General features: G+C 35.9%; 1 protein-coding gene across 1 annotated transcript in view; it reads left to right on the forward strand.

Moving 5' to 3' along the window:
• Positions 1-16,791, forward strand: part of trpc4b (transient receptor potential cation channel, subfamily C, member 4b) — a 36,538-nt gene extending 19,747 nt beyond the window's left edge. Inside the window, exons 3-10 of the mRNA XM_026934904.3 lie at positions 6,344-6,680; positions 8,395-8,534; positions 11,045-11,358; positions 12,732-12,927; positions 13,062-13,253; positions 13,832-13,873; positions 13,971-14,060; positions 15,995-16,791. Of these exons, the coding sequence (XP_026790705.2) occupies positions 6,344-6,680; positions 8,395-8,534; positions 11,045-11,358; positions 12,732-12,927; positions 13,062-13,253; positions 13,832-13,873; positions 13,971-14,060; positions 15,995-16,525 (1,842 nt within the window). The 3' untranslated portion in view covers positions 16,526-16,791. The remainder of the gene's footprint in view (positions 1-6,343; positions 6,681-8,394; positions 8,535-11,044; positions 11,359-12,731; positions 12,928-13,061; positions 13,254-13,831; positions 13,874-13,970; positions 14,061-15,994) is intronic.
• The last annotated feature ends 4,973 nt before the right edge of the window (positions 16,792-21,764 follow it).

Raw genomic sequence — 21,764 nt, forward strand, 5'->3', positions numbered from 1 at the left:
TATAATACTTCTATGCATTTTTCACACAACCTGGTGTAAATGTCATTGATTTTATACTGGGCCTGTTAGTTCTCCATATTGCAACTGACTCATTAATATGTTCTGTATGTGATGTGCTATCAATGGCTTTTGAACAAAAAACTTCTGAATAGTAGGTTATAATAGTTTGCGGTCATTTTTTAATAAACATATTTATACGAAATCCACACAAAATTGTCCTAGTTTGTTGGAGCCTTATGAATGTTGCATTAAGTCAGGATTTTGTTCAATTGCATCAGCAAAGGATGTTATTCCTGTCCAAGGACAGAATCCTACAGCGGGACATGCAATAATCAGACAGATTCACAGTAGTACAGCCATACTATACATATACATATTTGTACTTTTCAGTTTTGCAGTTTTCAACTGAGAATCCCATCATCAGCAGCCAAAAAAAAAAAAAGAAAAGAATGACTTAGTGATTGGTACTGATTCATTCACCATAGTGACACATATATGGATATAAAGAGTTCTAAAATTTGTCCAACTTTTACGATGTTTTTGAAAAGGTTTGTTTTCAGTGACCCAAAATGATATTTTCGTGCGAACGGGAATCCAAGATGCAAAGGAAATACTATGTTTTCATAAATATCCATATACATGTGACAGTGGTGGATCAATAGTTAAGGCTCTGGGTTAGTGATCAGAACCACTATTGGGCCGTTGAGCAAGGCCCTTAACCCTCTCTGTTCCAGGGGTGCTGTATCAGGGCTAACCCTGTGCTCTGACCCCAACTCTCTAACAAGCTGGGACATGTGAAGAAAAGACTTTCACCCTGCTGTAATGTATATGTGACAAATGAAGGCTTCTTCTTCTTCAAAATGTCTAGTTGGAGTAAGCCTTTATACATGTTTCTGTAGATTTATGTAAGTTGTCGTGAAGAGACGGGTTTGTATGTAGGTTTATTGATAAATCAGACAAATCCAAAAGGCAGAGACAGGAAAAGTCAAATACATGCAGCATGTTCAGTCAAATAACCAGTGATGTTTTGCTGGATTATCAGAGCTGTATGTATATTTTACCTGTGAAGGTTCTTTTAATTAGGTTTAAAGTTTTAGTAGGTATATCAGTAGTCCTTAAGGTCCAAATATGTACCTTAAATTATTTTTAAAAGTACATTATTATTACAGTTGGGGTCATAAGTTTACATACGCCTGCAAAAATGTTAATACTTAAAAATAAATAAATAAATAAATAAATAAAAATTGCATTTTGTTTTTTATTTAGTGCTGCCATGAATAAGCTATTTCACATAACAGATGTATACATATAGTCCAGAAGACACAATAATAACTGAATTTACACAAATGAACCAGTTCAAAAGTTTACATACGCTTGATTCTTAATACTGTGTGTTACCTGGATGATCAACTGTTTTTATATTTTATGATAGTTGCTCATGAGTCCCTTGTTTGTCCTGAGCAGTTAAACAGCCCACTATTCTTCAGAAAAATCCTCCAGGTCCTGCACATTCTTTGCTTTTTCAGCATCTTCTGTATATTTGACCCCTTTCCAACAGTGACTATATGATTTTGAGATCCATCTTTTCACACTGAGGACAACTGAGGGACTCAACTGAGGTGCAAACATTCACTGATGCTCAAGAAGGCAACACACTACAGGGGGGTGTAAACTTTTGAACAGGATGATCGGTTTAAATTATTATTTTGTTTAAAGAACTTATTTTTTTTTGCATTTAGTACTGCCCTTCAGAAGCTAGATAAGATATTTACATGTTTTCCCAGAAGACAAAATAATAACAATTTACACAATCATCCTGTTCAAAAGTTTACACCCCCTGGCCCTTAATGTATTGTGTTGTCTTTATAACTCATTCTATCCAGCGTTTGGCTCTTATTGTGCAAAGCCTTGACTTTTTCTTCCTGAGTATTGGAGATTTTTTTCACTGAGATCACAGAATCAGCAGTTTTAGAAGCAGTGAACAATTGTTGTGGGCATGAACTGGTTCTGGAAGGATTTTAGCAGCTAATGTGGGGATACATTATGGGGTTTGTTGTAATGTTTTTACTATGGAATAGAAAGCCCTGTCTCTTAGATGGACCACAATTTTCATTTTTGTGCTGACAGCCTGGGATAGTTACCCTCATGTATTATTTTTTATCCCATTTATCAACTTCTTAGCAAAGTTATGTGTAAATATTTTAGTAGGCCAAACCAACCTAAAAATTCCTGCTAGATTAACAGAAGTTTCAGTAACGCTGACTTTCTTTGTACTCACATGTATATGTTGATAAATACCAGTCAGCTGTAAATTAACAAGAGCATTTAGATTTACATTTACTGATGGCCACAAAAACGTCAAAAAAGGCAAAGCTCACACAAACAAAAATGACGACTAATTGGTGAAAGAGTGCCTCCTAAGGAGTGTGCTAAATCTTCCAGTAATGCAGCTCAGCCATTGCAGCATGTGGGCTACCAAAGACACACAGACTCGTCCTTTGTTTATAGGGTGCCATTACTTTTGTTCTAATTGAATGAGGTGTCTAGTTATTTGTCTTAAATTATGGATTGGTTCTTTCACGTCATTAATATGAAACACATTTTTAAATTTTTACTACATTTGTGCATATGGTTGAAATAGAAACATAAATATGTGATTTAAACTTGTCAATGTCATCTGTATATAAATTTGCAGTTACTCATGACACTTATATAATTCCAAGCTAATCAGTTGAGGTTCAAATGAGTGAGTGTACATGAATTTACACAAACTCAGAAGCTCTCATAGAAAGGGAATGTTTTTTTTTTCCCCAACTAACCAGATTTCCATGAATACCACAGTTATTGTGTAAATGCTCTGGCAAATGATTTACGAATCCATTCATTCTTATCCAGCTTGATAAATGAGGCACAGTGTTTTTAAAAGATTTGTCTAATGGTCTCAAAGAGCTCTTGGCTGAGAAGGAGATTATGATTATGATTTTCTGATCCCTCATCACACTTTTACGCTGTAAATCCATTATGCAGTGATAAACAACCCTTATTTTTGCATTTGACATTGCTCATCAGTCTCACGTTTGTTGTTTTCTGATAGTTTCTATTATTGAACCGGAACTAAACAATGCTATAATAGAAATTTTAAGTGACACTTAAGAAGCTGCAGCATATAAAATGATTGGGTGTCATTTTAAATGGAAAAAAAATAAAAAACAGTGCACTCTCTCTGAAGAAGTAGCTAAGACGTAAGGAAGCATTTATTTCTGAATCAGACCTATGAGTCCAGGCTCACGTCATCCAGCAGTAATCAGAGCTGATGGAGAACACTTAAAAGCGTGTTAGCTTTGACCCTATTACCCAGAGAACAACTGGCTCGGGTCTAACGAGGAATCATTCGATGTAATTTACTTAGGCTTCAATTCACTTCTCCTGGGTCGAGCAGCAGCTCAGTTAATGACTACAGACAAATCTCAAGGGAGAAGTGATAAAAAGACATGAGGAAGAAATGGAAGGGAATTTTTACATTTCCTTTTTCAAAGATTAAGCCTACTTTGGAAAAAAAAACACAGTGTCTTTTTTAGCAGTGCATGTTAAGCACTCGCTCCTTCAAAATGTCATTTGATGATGAAAGTGTGAGGGCAAGGTGACTTCAGCAGAATGTCAGCTATAATCGCAGAGGCTCAGCAGGGTTGAAGGGCAAAATGAATCAGAGCAGAACTGAAGCAGACAGACAGACCTCCTACCTGCAAGTCCATTATCACTTCATCACTAGTCTTATCTAACATTATTATGCACAGGCCATGCTGTTCCTGAACATTCCTGTTTCAGAGAGAAAACAATTTTACCACAAAACCCATGTGTCTGTGGACAAGATGTCCAGTTTTTTCAGATGTGGGCCAAGCAGTGGTAAGAAAACATTGAGTCAAAATTATTGTGTAATGCTAGTTAATAATAAGCAGCTCATCCATTTTTTTTACTGACCAAATAGGCCACAGTCCTGCCTCCTTGGTTTCTACTGGATTGCAAAACTGTGGCTGATAAATTCACCTAAATCCAGGGTCATCAACTGGCAGATCCCGGTTTTTCAATTTTTCAGTGGTTCAGACCGAACGTCCAAAAAAAATATTTAAGCAATATCACACAAGCAAGAGTGCAGTTATACTGACTAACGACGCTGCTGCGATTTGGCGTAGACACAAAGCCGCAGTGCGAGTGCCATAGCATTCCTGTTAAAGATACTCCTGGTGAAATTTGCGTCCCTTCTTCCTTTTTCACCTTCGTCTGACGAGCAAAGTCAAAAAGTTAATTCCTGAAAAGTATTGTTTGCCATGTCTGCTTAATGTTCTCATTAACACTACTGTAGTAACCGTTTTGAACTAGGAAGTGGAATTTTATTTGGCGAACACAGACGAGCGGAGTGATACACACAGTGAAACGTCCCAGTGTGGTTATAGAAAATATAGGCACTCTTTGAATCCTGCTCGACCAATCAAATTAGTGGACTGGAACTAACTGTTGTATAATGTAGCATAGGTGATAGACGTATGAAAGAAAAATAACTGGCCGTATATCAGCGACTCTAATTTTCTAAACATCTGAACAGCATAGTTTCTGTAGCAGATCTTTTGTTGTGGTTTATCAATCACATGCATTTATGGAAATTATTAAACTGAAGGCAGCTCATCAGACCAGAGACTAGCTACAGGGCTAGAGACATTAGCTCACAAAGGACAGTTTTCATAGACTATCATATAATTTATTTTATTTACGCTCTCTGGTCTGATTAGAAAACTGATGACATGGTTTGTTTGATGATGATAAACACAATGTCTAAAGACAAAAGGACAGAGAAGTGTGTATTTATTCTTCTCGCTTCAAATTCTGACAGATGTCTCATCTGTTAAAGTCCATGGCACTAGTCAAAAGTGGTAACGTCAAGTGACTGTATGAATGAAGACATAATGATTTTATAGCCATAAACAAATGGTATTTTTATAAGCAAGGAATTTTATGTAAATGGACCTTTCCGAAGTTTTGGTGAATGATCAAGAGAAAGTCAGGTTGAAATGAAAGTAACTACTACCTGGAGCAAATGCAACATTTATGTCCTGCACATTTCCCATTCAGTGATTTGCTTTTTTATTCACTTTTGTGTGAGCACTGCTTTATCTGAAAAGCAGAAAAGCACAGTTTTCAACTGTCCCCTTATCACCATCAAAAATCGTAAATGCTATGCTAAACCGTAGATGTTAGCACCTCTGCTATGGTGATTTTTTTTTCTCGTTGCTGCTGAGAGTTGGCAATATGCCACATCTGTTATTATTTAGTAATATTAATGTCCTATTATGTTCATGTTCATTCAGCTTATGCATAGGTTGTATCATAAGAAGGTTAATAGCATACATATTTAGCATAGATGGACAACACATGATGTTTTATCTCAACTGTCTTTAAGCATAAAAACAGTATTGTTGCATTGTCCCATATTTTTAGAAGACACAAAAAATACACAAGTTCTTTACTAAAGTAAAAGTACAGTTACTCATCCCAAAAAATCCTTTGGTACAACTTGAAATAGAGCTTCAAATTCATCACTCATGTAAAAGTAGAAAAGTATAAACTCTTAAATTTGAAAATCAAATATACAAGAAAGATTCACAAAAGAAAAAATTGTTTGCCTGAAAATCACACACTGTTTTTATTCCTGATACGAACTATACAGATAAATACATAAGGTAAGCCTATATAGCAACAGATAAATTACATGCTACTGTAGTACATAAAAATATATATCGATTCCCATTTCATTATCTGTTACAGACCTTTATTTAGCATCCCAGAATTTAACTAATTAAAGAAGCACTAATATTTAAAAAATAAATAATCATTTCAAATGCATTTAATGAAAGGATTCTCATACAAAAAACCCTTACTATAATTTATGAGTTTGGCCCTTCTAAGCTAGTATATTTTTAAACCTCTTCCATACACTCATAGATAGATAGATAGATAGATAGATAGGTAGGTAGATAGATAGATAAATAGATAGATAGATAGATAGATAGATAGCATCCTAAAAGGTTCGTCTTTTTTTTCTCGGGAAAAACCTTCCAAGAAAATGCCTTAGCTATCCAAAAACCCTTGAGGAACCCTTTCTTCCCTAAGACCACATACACTTCATAGGTGCAGAGTTACTGACTGTAGCCCATTTTTTCAGGCCACCTCTAGCTTTCAATCAGCAAAAATGGGACTATTTAGGTGGTGATCTGTCCTCATTACAGCAGTGAATTTAAGAGTACAGGTAGATCAGTGCGCTAAACTTCTCTTCTCCTTGTGTGTTGCTCAGTTTGTGGCCCAGCCGAACTGTCAGCAGCTCCTGGCTTCACGCTGGTACGATGAGTTCCCAGGCTGGAGGAGGCGCCACTGGGCTGGAAAATTCATCATGTGCATCTTCATCGGCCTCCTCTTCCCGCTCTTCTCCATCTGCTACCTGGTGGCACCCAAAAGCCGCATCAGCCTCTTCATCCGCAAACCTTTCATCAAGTTCATCTGCCATACTGCATCATACCTGACCTTCCTCTTCCTCCTTCTGCTGGCCTCACAGCGCATCGTTAGCACAAACCCCACCTGCCAAGGCCCCAAGCCCACCACTGTGGAGTGGATGATCCTGCCATGGGTTCTAGGTAAGGCTTCATCCTCAATATCTAGATCATCCAAAGCAGGAGTCATCTCATTCAGGTGAATTCCAAATCAATTTCATTTGCTGAAATGCCCCGAATTAAAAAGTGTTGTGTGAGGAGACATTTATATGGAAGGAGTATTTTTGGAAGGAGTCTTCAGTGTCAGAGCTAACAGACAGACGTAAAGCTGATACCAAGTTTTCTGACATGGGAAGCTCTTCAGCACGGAGAGCTTTGTGGTTTCTCAGTAACATGACAACTTGAATTTTTTGTCTTTTTTATTTCAAGAGAGATAAAGAAAAACCGGTGAGGGAACAGCTGTTTATAACTGCTATAACATAAGCGATAACAGAAACTAACTTTTTTCGCAGAACTTTCAAAACATAAAATGCAACTTTAAACAGATAAAAGCACAATGTGTCATAGTTAAATAAATAAAAATTAAATTGGCAGTCATTGCTGTGATATAAGAGAAACAAAACACTTTGAGATGTACTATTTTATGAAAATCATACCACCTCATAGTTGCAAGTCATGTCCTTTTTTATTCCTAACATATACAATACCAGTCAAAAGTTTGGACAGACTAGGTTGAATATATGTTTTTAGAATTTTAAGAAACTTCTCCTAGGTGAAACTCTATCAGGAAGCTGGTTGAGAAGATGCCAAAGTGTCCAAAGCTTAATCAGGAATACTGTTAATAATTTTAAAATAGAAAATAGTTTGATTTGGTCACTGCTTAATCTATTTACATGTGTGTTTTTAATAGTATTAATACCTGATTCTAAAATAATAAAAATCAAGAAAAAACAACACACAGACACAGAATTTTCTTTGATAAAAATTTTTATCGCATTTTTTTTCCATCGCAGTCACAGAAATACCAAGAATATTTCGTGTCCATACACACCACTGGCTCAATCTTGTGCCTTTTGTGTTTGCATTACTATTACAAAAAAAATGGCTGTAAGGGTTCACTTAATCCTGGAAGTACAAATTCAAGATCCTTTTGTTCAAGACAGAAAAAATAAAAACCACCCCAGCAGCAATGAAAGGTATAGTCTAGTACACTTTTTTCTGTGTAGAATACTGAATACATATTTATACTCAAGCAGAAGTTTCCAACGTCAATGATTCCAAAGTCAGTTTCCAGGTTAAATTGAAAGTTAAGGATAAGACTGACTGTAATAAGACAGTCTACATCTTATTTATTGCAAATACTAATCATGGTAATGATGATAATTCCATTCATAAGCCTTTCTTTCCCATGACAGTACAGTGAACGTAAATCCAGGGAAAGCTGGGAAATGTGGCACCCCAGGCTAATGGCCGAGGCTGTGTTCATTTTGTGTTTGTATTACTATTACAAAAAATGGCTCTAAGGGTTAATTTAACATTGGAAGTGCAAACAGGGATTTTGCTACATCTTTTCATTAAAAACCTGAAGCTGACAGTTCATCAACTTCAGGTTATACTTTTGACAATGTCATGAATCTGGCAGTCATGACAGAAACCCTTCAGCTTCTCATTCATCATTCTCAAGCCTTATAAACCAAAATGTCTTTCAAAGGGGTTCGGATCTACTTACTATGCAAACCATGTGTTCAGATATATGCATGTATGTGCTATGCTGTTTAGACACACACACACACACACACACACACACACACACACACACACTGACCTAATGCATTAAATTGGTTGGCTCCTCCAACAGGTTTCATATGGACGGAGATCAAGCAGATGTGGGACGGTGGTTTACAGGATTACATCCACGACTGGTGGAACCTTATGGATTTTGTTATGAACTCTCTCTACTTGGCAACCATTTCACTGAAGATAGTCGCATACATCAAGGTATGTTGTGTTACAATAATCATAGCCAATGCTGGGAAGACCAGTGACCCAGATAGCAAATGAGTGATGACCCAGTGGCAGCCCAAACTTACCACATTCATCTGGCCTACATACGGCCATGAGCTCATCAGAATCTGGACGCCAGGGCACAACCACAGCTCAGCCTGCATGAAATAGACCAGAACTTACAACTGGACTGCTTTTGGCCTAATTTGACATGCTGTACGTGAAGCAAATAGGGTTTATTGCAGTAAGAGCACAGATTTCAAATTGCTATGGGTAACATTTTACATTTTATATCAAGGTTCCCTCAACTGACATTGTTTAACTTAGTAGTTCATGTAAACAATCCACAAACCTCAGCATTAATACACTATAAGTAACTAACAAAATAATTACATTTCATAATAAACTAAATAAGCCAAATAAGAATCATCAGCATTAACTCATCTTCATATTATGGATGCACCAGTACCGATACTGATACTGATTTTGGGTATTGGTCCGAAAGCTTGCTCATTTACTCGTACTCGTAAGAATTTCTCCAGTACCAGCGTCCAATACCACATGATACTATTTGATATAAAGCTAGTGTACCTTGGTTATGCTAATGAACAGACAACACAGAATGACAGCAATCTAGACGTATTTCACAATTAATCATGGCAATCAAAACAAAGCTCACTGCAAACTGCTCTGTGCAAATATCATGAGGATGAACTACAGCACCTTCATACAGTACAAGTAGTGTTGTAGTGTAGCGAGGAAATATGACTACAGACAAGGCTAGTTCCCTGAAAATAGCAGCTCATACACAGCAACTTATTCTTGATGATCAGCTACTATCTGTTCTTGATAACGAGGGATTCTGACACAATAAAAACAATAAAAAGCATGCTTTATTTACCTCTGTACAGAAGCATGTTTCCGAAATGGAACAAAACCCGCTCTTCTCCATTGCAACCCTACTTGATCCAAAGTAACTTATGTAGCTAGCTAATGCATGTCATGTAACATCAACTTGCTAATGTTATAAAGAACGAGCCTAGTAGCTTAAGTGCATGAACACACACGTGCACATTTCATGGCCAGTATTTAAACCAAGACAAAACCAGAGCTAAAGAAAATGTTGCTTGACATCCCTGGTTACTCATCTTGGTATCTGTATTGTCATCGACAAGTACCAAAAAATATAAAGGTAATAATTCATCCCTAGTTCATACAAGACTAAAAATTAAGGCCACAGTGACTAATATGAGTGTTAATGACCATGAATAAAATTCACAACTGAGGCTGAAAAGTGATTTCCAGTATTTACAGCTAGAGATGAGAATTCAGTAAGTTATCAGCATTTGGCTAATTTATGTGAACTTATATTTAGTCTGAATAAACAGTCAGTGCAGGTGTATTTAATTAACATTTAAACATTTACTTTGTTACTTTGTTAACATTACTTATAGTTTAATAATGCTGAAGTTTATGATATATTAAATAATTCAATAAATAATGTTAAGGGAATGTTAATGGATAGTGTTACCTTGCCATGAAAACAATAAATGGATGCTTACATTTGGCCTATTTTTTTTTTTTAAACACATCTTATGACCCTTATCTGCCTGAATTTAACCATGTACCATTTGACCTCTAAATGTGGCTGTATGGTGAGAACTTTCACTCTCAGAAAAAAGGTATTAAACTGTACCTTTAATTGTCACTAGGGTGGTAACCTCAGTGGTACACTATTTGGATATGTAGTGTGTATTTCTTATCTAGAAAGGTGCATGTGTGGCAGACTGCAACCTGTCTCTCAGTTTCTGCTATGCATTCTAACAATGAGACAGACACCAGTTCCAGATCTGCTGTTTTATTCTTTCACAAGAACAAAAAAATATGAAGAAACATGAGGGCATCACGTCAGCTTCACCCCCCTGTTACTCCTCAACAGCATACAGTGTGCATCTGTGCTTCAAGGTGGAAAAAAACAAAACAAAACAGCACACGTGCATGCTGAGGTGTCATGGTAATTAATGCCCCCATAAGAACAAAAGCTTTGCTGTGTTAATCTATGAACTATCGACACATAGAACAATAGATTTTGGGGAAGTACGCATCCACTGATTGAAAAAAAATTACAATTATGACAATTATATAATTAAATATAAAAAACAAAGACTCAATATTTTCTTTCATGTTGTGTACCTTTTAAAGGTAATTATGGGCTATTTATGCACCTTAAATGTTAATGGTACACTAGATTCACGGTTCCAGGTGAAAGATACATATTAAAGGTACAACCTGGTACCTTTTTTTCTGAGAATGTGTAGAATACTGAAAACATATTTATACTCAATCAGTAGTTTCGAATGTCAATTTTCCCGAAGTCAATTTCAAGGTTAAATTGAAACTTAATGATAATGACTGTAATAAGACAATCTACATCTTATTTATTGCAAATACTAATCATGATAATGATGATAATTCCATTCATAAGCCTTTCTGTCCCATGACAGTACAGTGAACGTAAATCCAGGGAAAGCTGGGAAATGTGGCACCCCACACTGGTGGCTGAGGCTGTGTTCGCCATCGCTAACATCTTCAGCTCTCTGCGCCTCATCTCTCTCTTCACGGCCAATTCTCACCTAGGCCCTCTGCAGATCTCACTGGGCCGAATGCTGTTAGACATCCTCAAGTTCCTCTTCATCTACTGCCTGGTGCTTTTGGCCTTCGCCAACGGCCTCAACCAGCTCTACTTCTACTATGACACCGATGGCATCGATACATGCAAGGGCATCCGCTGCGAAAAGCAGAACAACGCTTTCTCAACGTTCGTTTATCTTTGCAACTCAAGAATAGCAAATGCATAAATTGGAGTTGGTGGTAACATTTTATTTTAAAGAACACATAGAAGGGTTAATTATGACCTTGTTCTTTGTCTAGTAAAGTCCAAATCAGACATGTATACATGGTGTACTCATTATGCATTAAGCGGTTGGTCTTATTGAATCATAGTTTAGTGCCTTCTTCACTCTAACTAGTGATATTTAAAATTCTACTTTACAATACGAACCATATCTTGAAGTATTTGTCACTTCTTGGGCTCTGAGCACCTCTTGAGCTCTAACAGATAACTTCTTAAGTATTATTTATAGTTTGCCTAAATAATAGAGTAATAGAGTTTGAGTACTATTGAAATTAAATACATGGACTTAATTACATTTCCAGGAAAAAAAAAAATTAGACTTTCAAAGTACTCATTACAAATCATGAAGGTCTCTTCTCTCGTCAGCCAAAGACCGTATGCTATATATCTCAGTTTAGCATCTAATTACTGCAGTTTAGAATCCAATCAAGTTCTGCAATGTAGAAAAAAAAAGGATTTCAAGCAAATACTCATAGAAAATGAGGCATCCCCTTTTCCTCCACAGAAGGCATGAACTCCATCTAATTTGAAAAAGCATGGTGAAGTAAGTTTCTCTAATTTGCTAACATTAACTACCTATATTTAACAAAGTTAGCTTGTTTTCTTTGCTAATGCCAGGTTAAACTAGCATATAATCCTCTAACATCATTGGATAGGCAGCAAGTCAAATTTTAGTTAATGGTAAATTTTTAACCTTATTTATTTACCTATTTTATATTTATTTTTATTATATATTATTATTATATACTTTACTACTACTGATTAATTGAATGGCAAACTATGAGCATTAGTCATGCATACAATCAGCACACTTACAGAGACTGAACGATGTGTTCAGTTCAGGTGAAATGGCCTAGTTGCTTAACAAACTAATATCTCCTAATGGTTTTAGATATGTAATAAATATTACCTTTCACATGAAAACATAACTAACTTAATTTTCTCAGTAAAAAAGTTTACTTTGTAATACTTGAATACAATTAAAATATTTTTTTTTACTTTCACTTGCGTGCATTTCTGGCTGGATACTTCCGCGTTTAGTTTTACATTATCTATACTTTCACTTGAATATAAATTTTCAGTACTTTTGCCACCCCGATTGAATTATTAGTCATTTTCTGATATCACATATCCAGGTTTGTGCTAATGTAGGTCATAATGAATAAAGCTTAATGCATAGTCAATTTGGACTTCACTGAACACTGATAAATAATATGTGTTCCTTAAAATAAAGTGTTACAGAGTTGGTTGATCATAATTGATTTCTCTGCTTATAGGTTATTTGAAACATTGCAGTCTTTGTTCTGGTCCATATTTGGCCTGATCAGTTTGTACGTGACCAACGTTAAAGCCAACCACACGTTCACCGAGTTTGTAGGAGCCACAATGTTTGGCACATATAACATCATCTCCCTGGTGGTGCTCCTTAATATGCTCATCGCCATGATGAACAACTCGTATCAGCACATTGCAGTAAGTGCTATAGCCGGCCCTATCTCAGATACTGACTTTATTGCCTTGACTTATTGCTTACTTCCATTGAATGAACTGATTGTATTGGATGAGCATTCTCCAGCATGATTTACCACAGTCTTTATTTACTACAGGATCATGCTGACATTGAGTGGAAATTTGCCAGGACTAAGTTGTGGATGAGCTATTTTGAAGAAGGAGGTACATTGCCACCGCCGTTCAACATTATCCCAAGCCCCAAATCTTTGTGGTACCTCATTAACTGGATTAAGATTCGCATTTTCAGAAGAAGGTTGAGGAGTACAGAAACATTTGGAGTGTTAGGGGTGAGCTGAATATCTTTTTTTTTTAAATAACATAATTGAAACTGGAATACACTAGAGATGGTTTTGTAGATTGAACATCTCCTGTGTTGTACATTATTAATCATTTGTATCATGACATATTTCATAAATCTGCCTTCATAATTTAATGCAGACGAGTGTAAGTAATAAATCAACTTTTGCATCCTTAAATAACCTAATGTAGATAGTAGATTTGATCATTTGATGCTCTACTTTAATGCTGGCACCAAATACAGGGGACTTTAAGCTATATCCGATTTTGAGTTTTGTATTTGCAGATCTACATTTGCATTTTCTGCTACTTTTCAAAAATGACAAACAAACTCCAGAAAAATCACTTTTTACACAGATGTTTCAAACTGAAAAATGGTCAACAGCTGAGCTGTGACTCCTCTTCATAAGGAAAATGCGAGTGTGAGCTGATTGTAAATAACCAGTTGTCAGTTTCTGTCAGGAGTGATGAAAAACCTTCTATTAAAGACTACACCATCCAATTTCATTGCATAAGAGATGTAAATGGAAAACACATGCACCAAATAAATACAACTTTTCTCTTTTAGAGAAGAGCCGCTGAAAAAGTGAGACTCAGTCACCAATATCAGGTTTGTTAAAAGGCACTACTACCTGAACATGAGGTGTTCAGAGTGATCTGGCTGAGAATGACTTTTTTTATTTGCTCTTGTGGCATTATTTATGCAGGATGTTCTGAAAAACCTGGTGAAAAGATATGTAGCAGCTATGATCAGAGATGCCAAGAAAGAGGAAGGACTCACAGAAGAAAATTTCAAGGTAATAAAAGTAATTAGGAATCATCTGTTTTAGCTTCTTTTCTGACATTCATGTGGAGGTGAAAAATATATGTGTGGCAACCTGGGAAAACATTCACATGATACTTTTTTTTTATACTATATATAGTTCTGAAACCTTTCCTAAAGTGATTTTTTTTCCGTTCTGCATGTATCTTAAACATGAGTAAAGATCTAGCGTTTTAAGATGAGGTTACACCCAAAAGTGAAAAAGGACAAAATTGCATTTCTGACTGAGGTGCAGAAGCATCATGGACTTTCTCACAGCCAGTGTCTGATTACAAACTGAATTCATGAGGCTTATGGCTGTTTCGCTATGACATGTAACTGTCCAACAACTTGATCAAAGCATGACATTCACTGTGTTAGGGAATCATATTTAGCTAGCAAGCATCAACATTTCCACATTATTTTAGTGAAATAATAATAATAATGCATTTTATTTAGTGGCGCCTTTCAAAACTCCCAAGGTCACCTCACAAGCAGGCAAAAATAAAAATACAAATACAAATCACTACACAAGACAAAGGCACACAACAAACACTCAGCATATACAAATAAAATACAGTAAAGACTCAGTAAAACATATTATAAAAAAGCCTGAATAAAAAGATATGTCTTAAGATGCTTTTTAAAAGTCCGCAGGCAATCGCTGTTACGAATATCAAGGGGAAGGGAGTTCCATAGGCGAGGGGCAGCATAGCTAAAAGATCTGGCACCCATAGTAGTTAGTCGAATCCGAAATTGAAATTGAAGATGAGGATCTGAGAGCACGTGGAGGGGTGTAAATATGAAGAAGTTGAGTAAGGTATTGGGGTGCAAGATTATGAAGTGCCTTGTAAGTAAGTAACAAGATCTTGTATTCAACTCGATACCTTACTGGAAGCTAATGCAACTGCTGAAGAACTGGAGAAATGTGCTCAGTAGAAGGTGTTCTAGAAAGAACGTGTGCTGCAGAATTCTGAACCAACTGAAGCTTATATGGCAATTTAGATGGAACACCAGTGAGAAGGGCATTACAATAGTCTATACGTGATATGACTAGTGCATGAACAAGAACTGCTGTATTATTGATTGAGAGAAAAGAACGGAGACGGTTAATATTACGCAGGTGGAAATATGCAGTCTGTGTGATATTACTAATCTGAGTTTCAAAGGATAGTGTACTATCCAAGATAACACCCAAACATTATATAAATATATTTATGAGATCTTAAAGCTGAGGTCTCAAAGTATGTTATATGCTAGGGATTGTCAACTAGCGGACTGCAGTCCAGATGCAGATCTAGCAAAGTTCACCAGCGGATTGAACCAAGTACTTAAGAAATACTATAGCAGAACCAATCAATGTATGAAAAAAAATAAATAAATCGGCATAGCTCAATGTTAAATAGTGCAAACGTGAAGCATTGTGGCTTCTGGTGGATTCTCTATTGTGGCTAATCACTTGCATTTAAGTAAGCTGAAAGCAGGAAAGAGATTAGACAGGCTTTCATAGATTTCATTTTAACTTTTATCCTCTGATTTACACAGATCACACTATATATGTTTGCTACCAAGCTTCGAGCGAAACAGTAGTGTTGTATTAAAAAAAAAAAAAAATTTTTAACAATGAAAAATAAACAATTCTGTAAAATAATTATAATTTTACAATATTAAAGATTCCATACAAAATTTTTAAACTAAATCTGCTGCTTCCAATCAGTTTGTTATTATTATTTTTATTTTTTTAAAAGATTGCAATATCTGTGATATCCCAGAAAAGCACATTGTACCATAATTATCACGATTATATTGTCATATTGTCCAGCCCTAATGCCACAAATTAATTGTAAGCATAATCACCCGTAGTTAATCACTAAGAACTATTTAAACTGCCATTTAAAATGGTCACGAGTCAGTTTTATTCCCCTGCAGGAACTGAAGCAGGACATCTCCAGTTTCCGCTTCGAGGTGCTCGGAATGCTGAAGGGCAATCAGACGTCTCTGCGTGGGCCCAAAATGGTTTCAGGAGCGTCAACCTCTTCATATCCAGGCGGTTTGCACCAGTTCAAGATCAAGCCAAGTACATGTGAGGTGAGCTCAGAGCGTGTGCTGGAGTCTCGGAGCAGCCTCCTCAACGGCTCAGTCATGTCCTTGCCTGAAACCTCTGCCAAAGAGAAGCACAGGAATGACATTTCCAATGACTTTGGTCTGTTCCAAAGCTCTAAGCAAAAGACAAATAACTGTTCCAATACAAATATCTATGCGGTTTTTGAAGAGGACTGGGAATCAGAGATTGAGCAATCTGATTGTGCAAAGGAGGACGAATGTGAGGGTTCACTGGCTCAGAGACATATAGATGATGGGAATGAGTCTAAGTCTAAGTCTGAGGAGGGAGAGGAAAGAGAGCCAGCTCCATCTGAGACCGCAGATCAGATCTGCTCTCTTTCACCAACAGACACATAACATGAAAACAAGTTGAGTGAGATGATGAGCGAGATCACCTTTTAAGGTCAGAATCAGGTCGCTTCTCGTGCTCGTGTGCCGAGGTGAGGTACAGTTGAGCTGCGAGTTGGAACTGGCACATGTCCGAGAATAGACGTCCTTCTAAACTAAAGTCTCAGGGAAAGGCCAAAGCCTGTGGCATTTTTCAGCTGTCCTACATGAATGAAGAGCGAATATTCAGCACATTCAAATTCAAGGCCAAGACAGCGCTATTACATGCTGTGTATCTCGGCGGAAAATGCTCAGTCAAGTACAACAAAAGCAGGCTGCGTGATCCAGGAACAATACCATGTACTTTTCATTAAGCTTCACTGTTTGTCCTTTTAGTGTGTGCAAAGGAAACGTTTTTTTTCCCCCTGTCATCAGTCTCGTTTTCTTCTTCTGAGCACTTGGATAGTTAACTGGGTAAACAATGTCAAAAATTCAGATGCAGAAGTTTTGAGGCAATAACATTTAATTATTTTTAGCCATTTCTTATGTAATGTTATGCAGTTTAGCATCAATTAGCTTACATCATCTAGTCATGGCTCAACACAGCCGCTTGTTCCGCACCTAATGGCTTTTTTGCACTATAACCTTTACACAATATATAAACCATTTAGACTAAACAAACTCAATGCATATTTAGAGCTGTATTCAGAGTTGACTTTAAAAGATTCATGCCTAGATGGTTGCCAGATTTTTCTTGTGCCAAGCTTTTAAGGCAGGTTTTTTCTTCTGTTGTGTCTAGACCACTCCTTTTAAAAGAAGCGCTCAGCTTTAAAACTGATAAAGCAGATAACATTTCATGGGTTTTGAAATATGATGCAGTGGAAAAGAAAGAGACAGTGTAGACAGATACAGTAATACACACTTGAGAAGAAGGAAAGATAGAAATAAATGTGATGCGTAAATCTGATAGTTTCCCAGTATACAGTATGTACAGACTGACGGTTTTTACCGCTGCGGGTGTTACTTAGACAACATGACCTTTGTAGGAAGATAACCAAGGCAAGGTTAGAAAGTAACCTAAAAAAATTTTTGAAAAGTAAATTTATGGTTTCCTATAGTAGAGATGTCACAGTAAATCAGTGACGCAAAAACTCAATTTGGTCAAAAGGACTTTTTTTTCTTCATTTTTGCCCATTTTCAGAATTCAGCCCAATGATGTGTGATGGATTTTTCCAGACCACCAAGAAAGTTTTGAATGGCTTCAGGTTGATTCTCATTATTGTTATGATGATTGTCCTAGTCATGATAATCATGTTTATTTGCCAACTTTGCAAATTTGTCTCAATTCATCAATTCAGTTTACACTCATTGCAATTCCCTACCAAAAAAATAATAATACTTTGATCCCACAGCAGTATACAGCCAAATCTAATAATAATAATAATAATAATAATAATAATAGAGAAACAGGGAAAATGAAGTAAAGCTCAGTTTTTTGCATGATTAACTAGAAGTTCTCATGTCCGGTAAAGCATTTTATGCATATTTCAGTCAAAACACAACTTTCAGTGTAAACAGTGGCACTAGATTCGATTAGGTATATGCAACAGAAAAGCACCATTCTGAACACCTGAGACGTCTTCATTTTGGGTAAAATAAATTCAGCACATGCAACTGTCAGACCAGTGCTTAAGATTATAGATAATACTGAGCTCTGAATACAGATGTGCACAATTTCAGTATTAAATCCTCACTACATGCGCTTAACTCTGAATACAGGCCTTAGTGTAAAATTATGCATTTTATCTACACTGAGTATATCAAGCTCATTTTTTTCTGTTTGTTTGGTTTTTTGTGCCCTTAAATCATTATGCTCATGATCTCTAAGCAACTGTAGCACTGTATAACACCTGGAAGTTAGTCTACACAGTACCATAGCATTATGAACTGTACCCGGGTTTAGTATGTTATGCATTACATGTTATACTCAATGGAAACTAATAAACACTGCATAATGTAATAAAAAAAATGAGTTGTATATATTTTAATCTGTTCAATCTAAGTCCAGTGTCTGATCTTTTTTTTTTTTTCAAATAATTCACACAGTTTTCTTCCTACTGTAAGACTCTGGTCATACAAAAGCTCCGTATATAGTAATGCTTCCTTTTACAGTCCCCAAGATCTCGGTTTTAACAGAGTTAGTTTTGTACTTGTTACCTTTTTAGGTTAAATAACGTGCAGGTACTCCAGATGTTATACAGTTTATCTTCCTGCTTAAACATGTGGTATTACAGTGACATTTTAGGTGAGGATGTTTCTACATACCACTTTGTTACTCTAAATACTTATCCAATTGAGGTGTTCATTTCTAGACCCTGTGAGGCATTTCAGTGTACTTTTATTCAAACCTTTTGGTACTTTCCAAAAATAATAAACCAGTACCAGCGTTTGTACCACACACTTACACTGTTAATACTTAGAACTTATGAGACTATAAAAGGAGGCCTTAGACATATTTTAGTGAAACTCTTTTTGGAAAAAGCATCAGATCCTTTATCTCCTTAGAAAAAAAACAATACAGCACATGTTCTTTATGATCAGCTTGATCTAATTCTACAGATTTACTACCACCTGGTGGAAGCAGTAAAAAAAAAAAATAGGGCTTTTCTGTAATGGAGGGTTTGTAATGCAGAATGTGAATTATTAATGTACAGTAGAAGTGTAGGACCCCCACTCCTGCCTGCTTCCAAAGGAATTCTGAGCAAGAATCTCATGCGTTCCCTCGGAAAGTTGACCAATCCCACCTGCTCCCTCAGAAAACCTGACCAATCTCACTTGCTCCAGAAGGAATTTAAGAATATATATATATATATATATATAATATACACATACACACACACACACATACACACACACACACACGTATATATTTATATATATATATATATATATATATATATATATATATATATATATATATATATATACATATAGGAGGCATAAGATATACAAAGGAGGCATTAGACATATATTAGACACAAAAATATGTCTAATGCCTCCTTCATATATATCTATATCTATATCTATATCTATATATATATATATATATATATATATATATATATATATATATATAATTTTTAATGTACATTTTAGCTTTTAGACATATTATAGCAGTCATGTTATATTCTAGACAAGTTCTGTTGAATAGTGCTGCTAAAACTGCCTTGACAGCACCATATAAACTTCTCCATTTGAAGGTTTAGCACTTTTTCACCTGGATTTGTGACACCATCAATGTCAAGAGATATGGCGGAAAGTCATAAAAATGTTCGGCAGATACCAAACTGGTCTAGATTAAAAATGCTCCTTTCACCCATTTGCAGTGTTTCTGAAATCCACAGTCTGGGTTTTATGCACAGTTCAGCCAGGAAAAGTATGATAGAGAACATTATGCTGTAGGACATACTGTATGCAGTGTCTTTTTTCACACACTGTAAGATTCATTCTTACGTTCATTCTCTGCATGTTTTTCATCCATGTCAAACAACAGACCCTTGTGAGAGCTTAAGCTTATCTACCAGTTGGTCTTGTGTAGATATTTACTGCCAAGGCCTTTATGGACTCTCCCTAACATGGACTATAACACAGGATAAGTGCTGCATTCCAGTCCAACAGCCATAAAATCAACGAGAAATGCAGAGAAAAGCAGAGATGAAGAATGAGAAAGAAGAAAGAGTGAAAGCTTCAGACTTGCAAATGATTGAGCAATAAGTATTCTGCATTTGTGTTCAAACATGTGTACATTTCTAAGTGACAGATAACCACATATATTCAATGTCACTTTCCTCAAGCCTATCATTTAGCTGTAAGTCAGACACATTCTGCACTATGAGGATTCTTGAAACAGCTGTACTGTTTTGCTGGCAACTTTCCTCTAAAGGTTAGCACATGCATATACACATAAACACATACACATTATATAGTTTATATCGGTTTATAAATACGGCATAATATAGAATGGGTTTTTTGGTTATTATCCAAAAAACCCATTAAACATATTAAACATATGCACTATCTGTGAAATTCTGAAAATAAATTAATAATTATTAAACAAACAAACAACCAAACAAACAAATAAATAAATGTGTAAAAAATAAATGCAGGTGCCTTACATGTGAAATATCAACATGTGAAAATAAAACAAATTTTTTTTTTAAATCACATGAGAATAAATTTAAAAAATCTGAGAATAAATATCATGTGAAAAATAAACATGAAAATGAATGAATCACACACAAAATAAATGTAAATCATGCAAAACATAAAAACACATCCAATACATGTGAAAGGTCCATAAAAATGTGTGAAACCCAACGTGAAGTATCTCAAAAAAAAAAAAAAAAAAACAATAAAAAAAAAAACCCTTTTATGGATGGACAGTTTGACTGCCCTAGTTCAAAAACATGTATTTCTTGGTTGTGTTGTTCTTTCCATCATCGCTCATGCTTGTGGCTTGAAACCTTACTAAAACTTTGCCACAAGAGGGAGCCGCAAGTTTAAGCCTCTCATCTCACCTACAATCCTCCATCCTCACGCATCTCAGGACCCAAGCCGATCTCAAGCTCCTCTCTCCATCATATGTTGACATCTGGTAAGCAGATTTGTATCTTATGCAAGGATTTCTTCCCAACCTCTACAGCGTTGCACTTACAGGAGTCAGACTCACTCCTGTTTCTGCTCTACATTTGCATGGAGTGTTTCAACAACGAGCCAAAAGTACAGATTTTCTTTTTTTTCCCTTTTTTTTTGGGGATTGGGGGGGATATCATCTTTTTTCCTGGCAAAAATGATCAGTGTGAATGAAACAGTGCCAGCTGGCAGATCGAGAGAAACACTTTTGCAGTGACCACAAAAAGATTGATGGAGCACAAACAGCTTGTAATATGTTATTATGAACATCCATTTGCATTTTTTGGAATGAACATCAAGCTCTTTAATTATGAGTGAACATTTCCAATGAACTCAAACTAAAAATAGTACAAATCTTAGAAGAAAACAAAGAACAACATTTTTTTTCTTGTCCATTTTTTTCTAATTTTGTCCAATTTAGTTTATTTAAAATAAAAACAAAGAAACAAAAGCAATGCATTTCCCCAAGGCACACAGTTTTTGGGTAAATCATATCTTAATTGTGACAACCTCCACCCCTTTGCTCATTCTTGTCAGCCCTCTCCTCAGGGCACAACATATTATAAACACATAGGTG

This window comes from Pangasianodon hypophthalmus, chromosome 14, assembly GCF_027358585.1.
Source record: "Pangasianodon hypophthalmus isolate fPanHyp1 chromosome 14, fPanHyp1.pri, whole genome shotgun sequence".
Classification (NCBI taxonomy): domain Eukaryota; kingdom Metazoa; phylum Chordata; class Actinopteri; order Siluriformes; family Pangasiidae; genus Pangasianodon; species Pangasianodon hypophthalmus.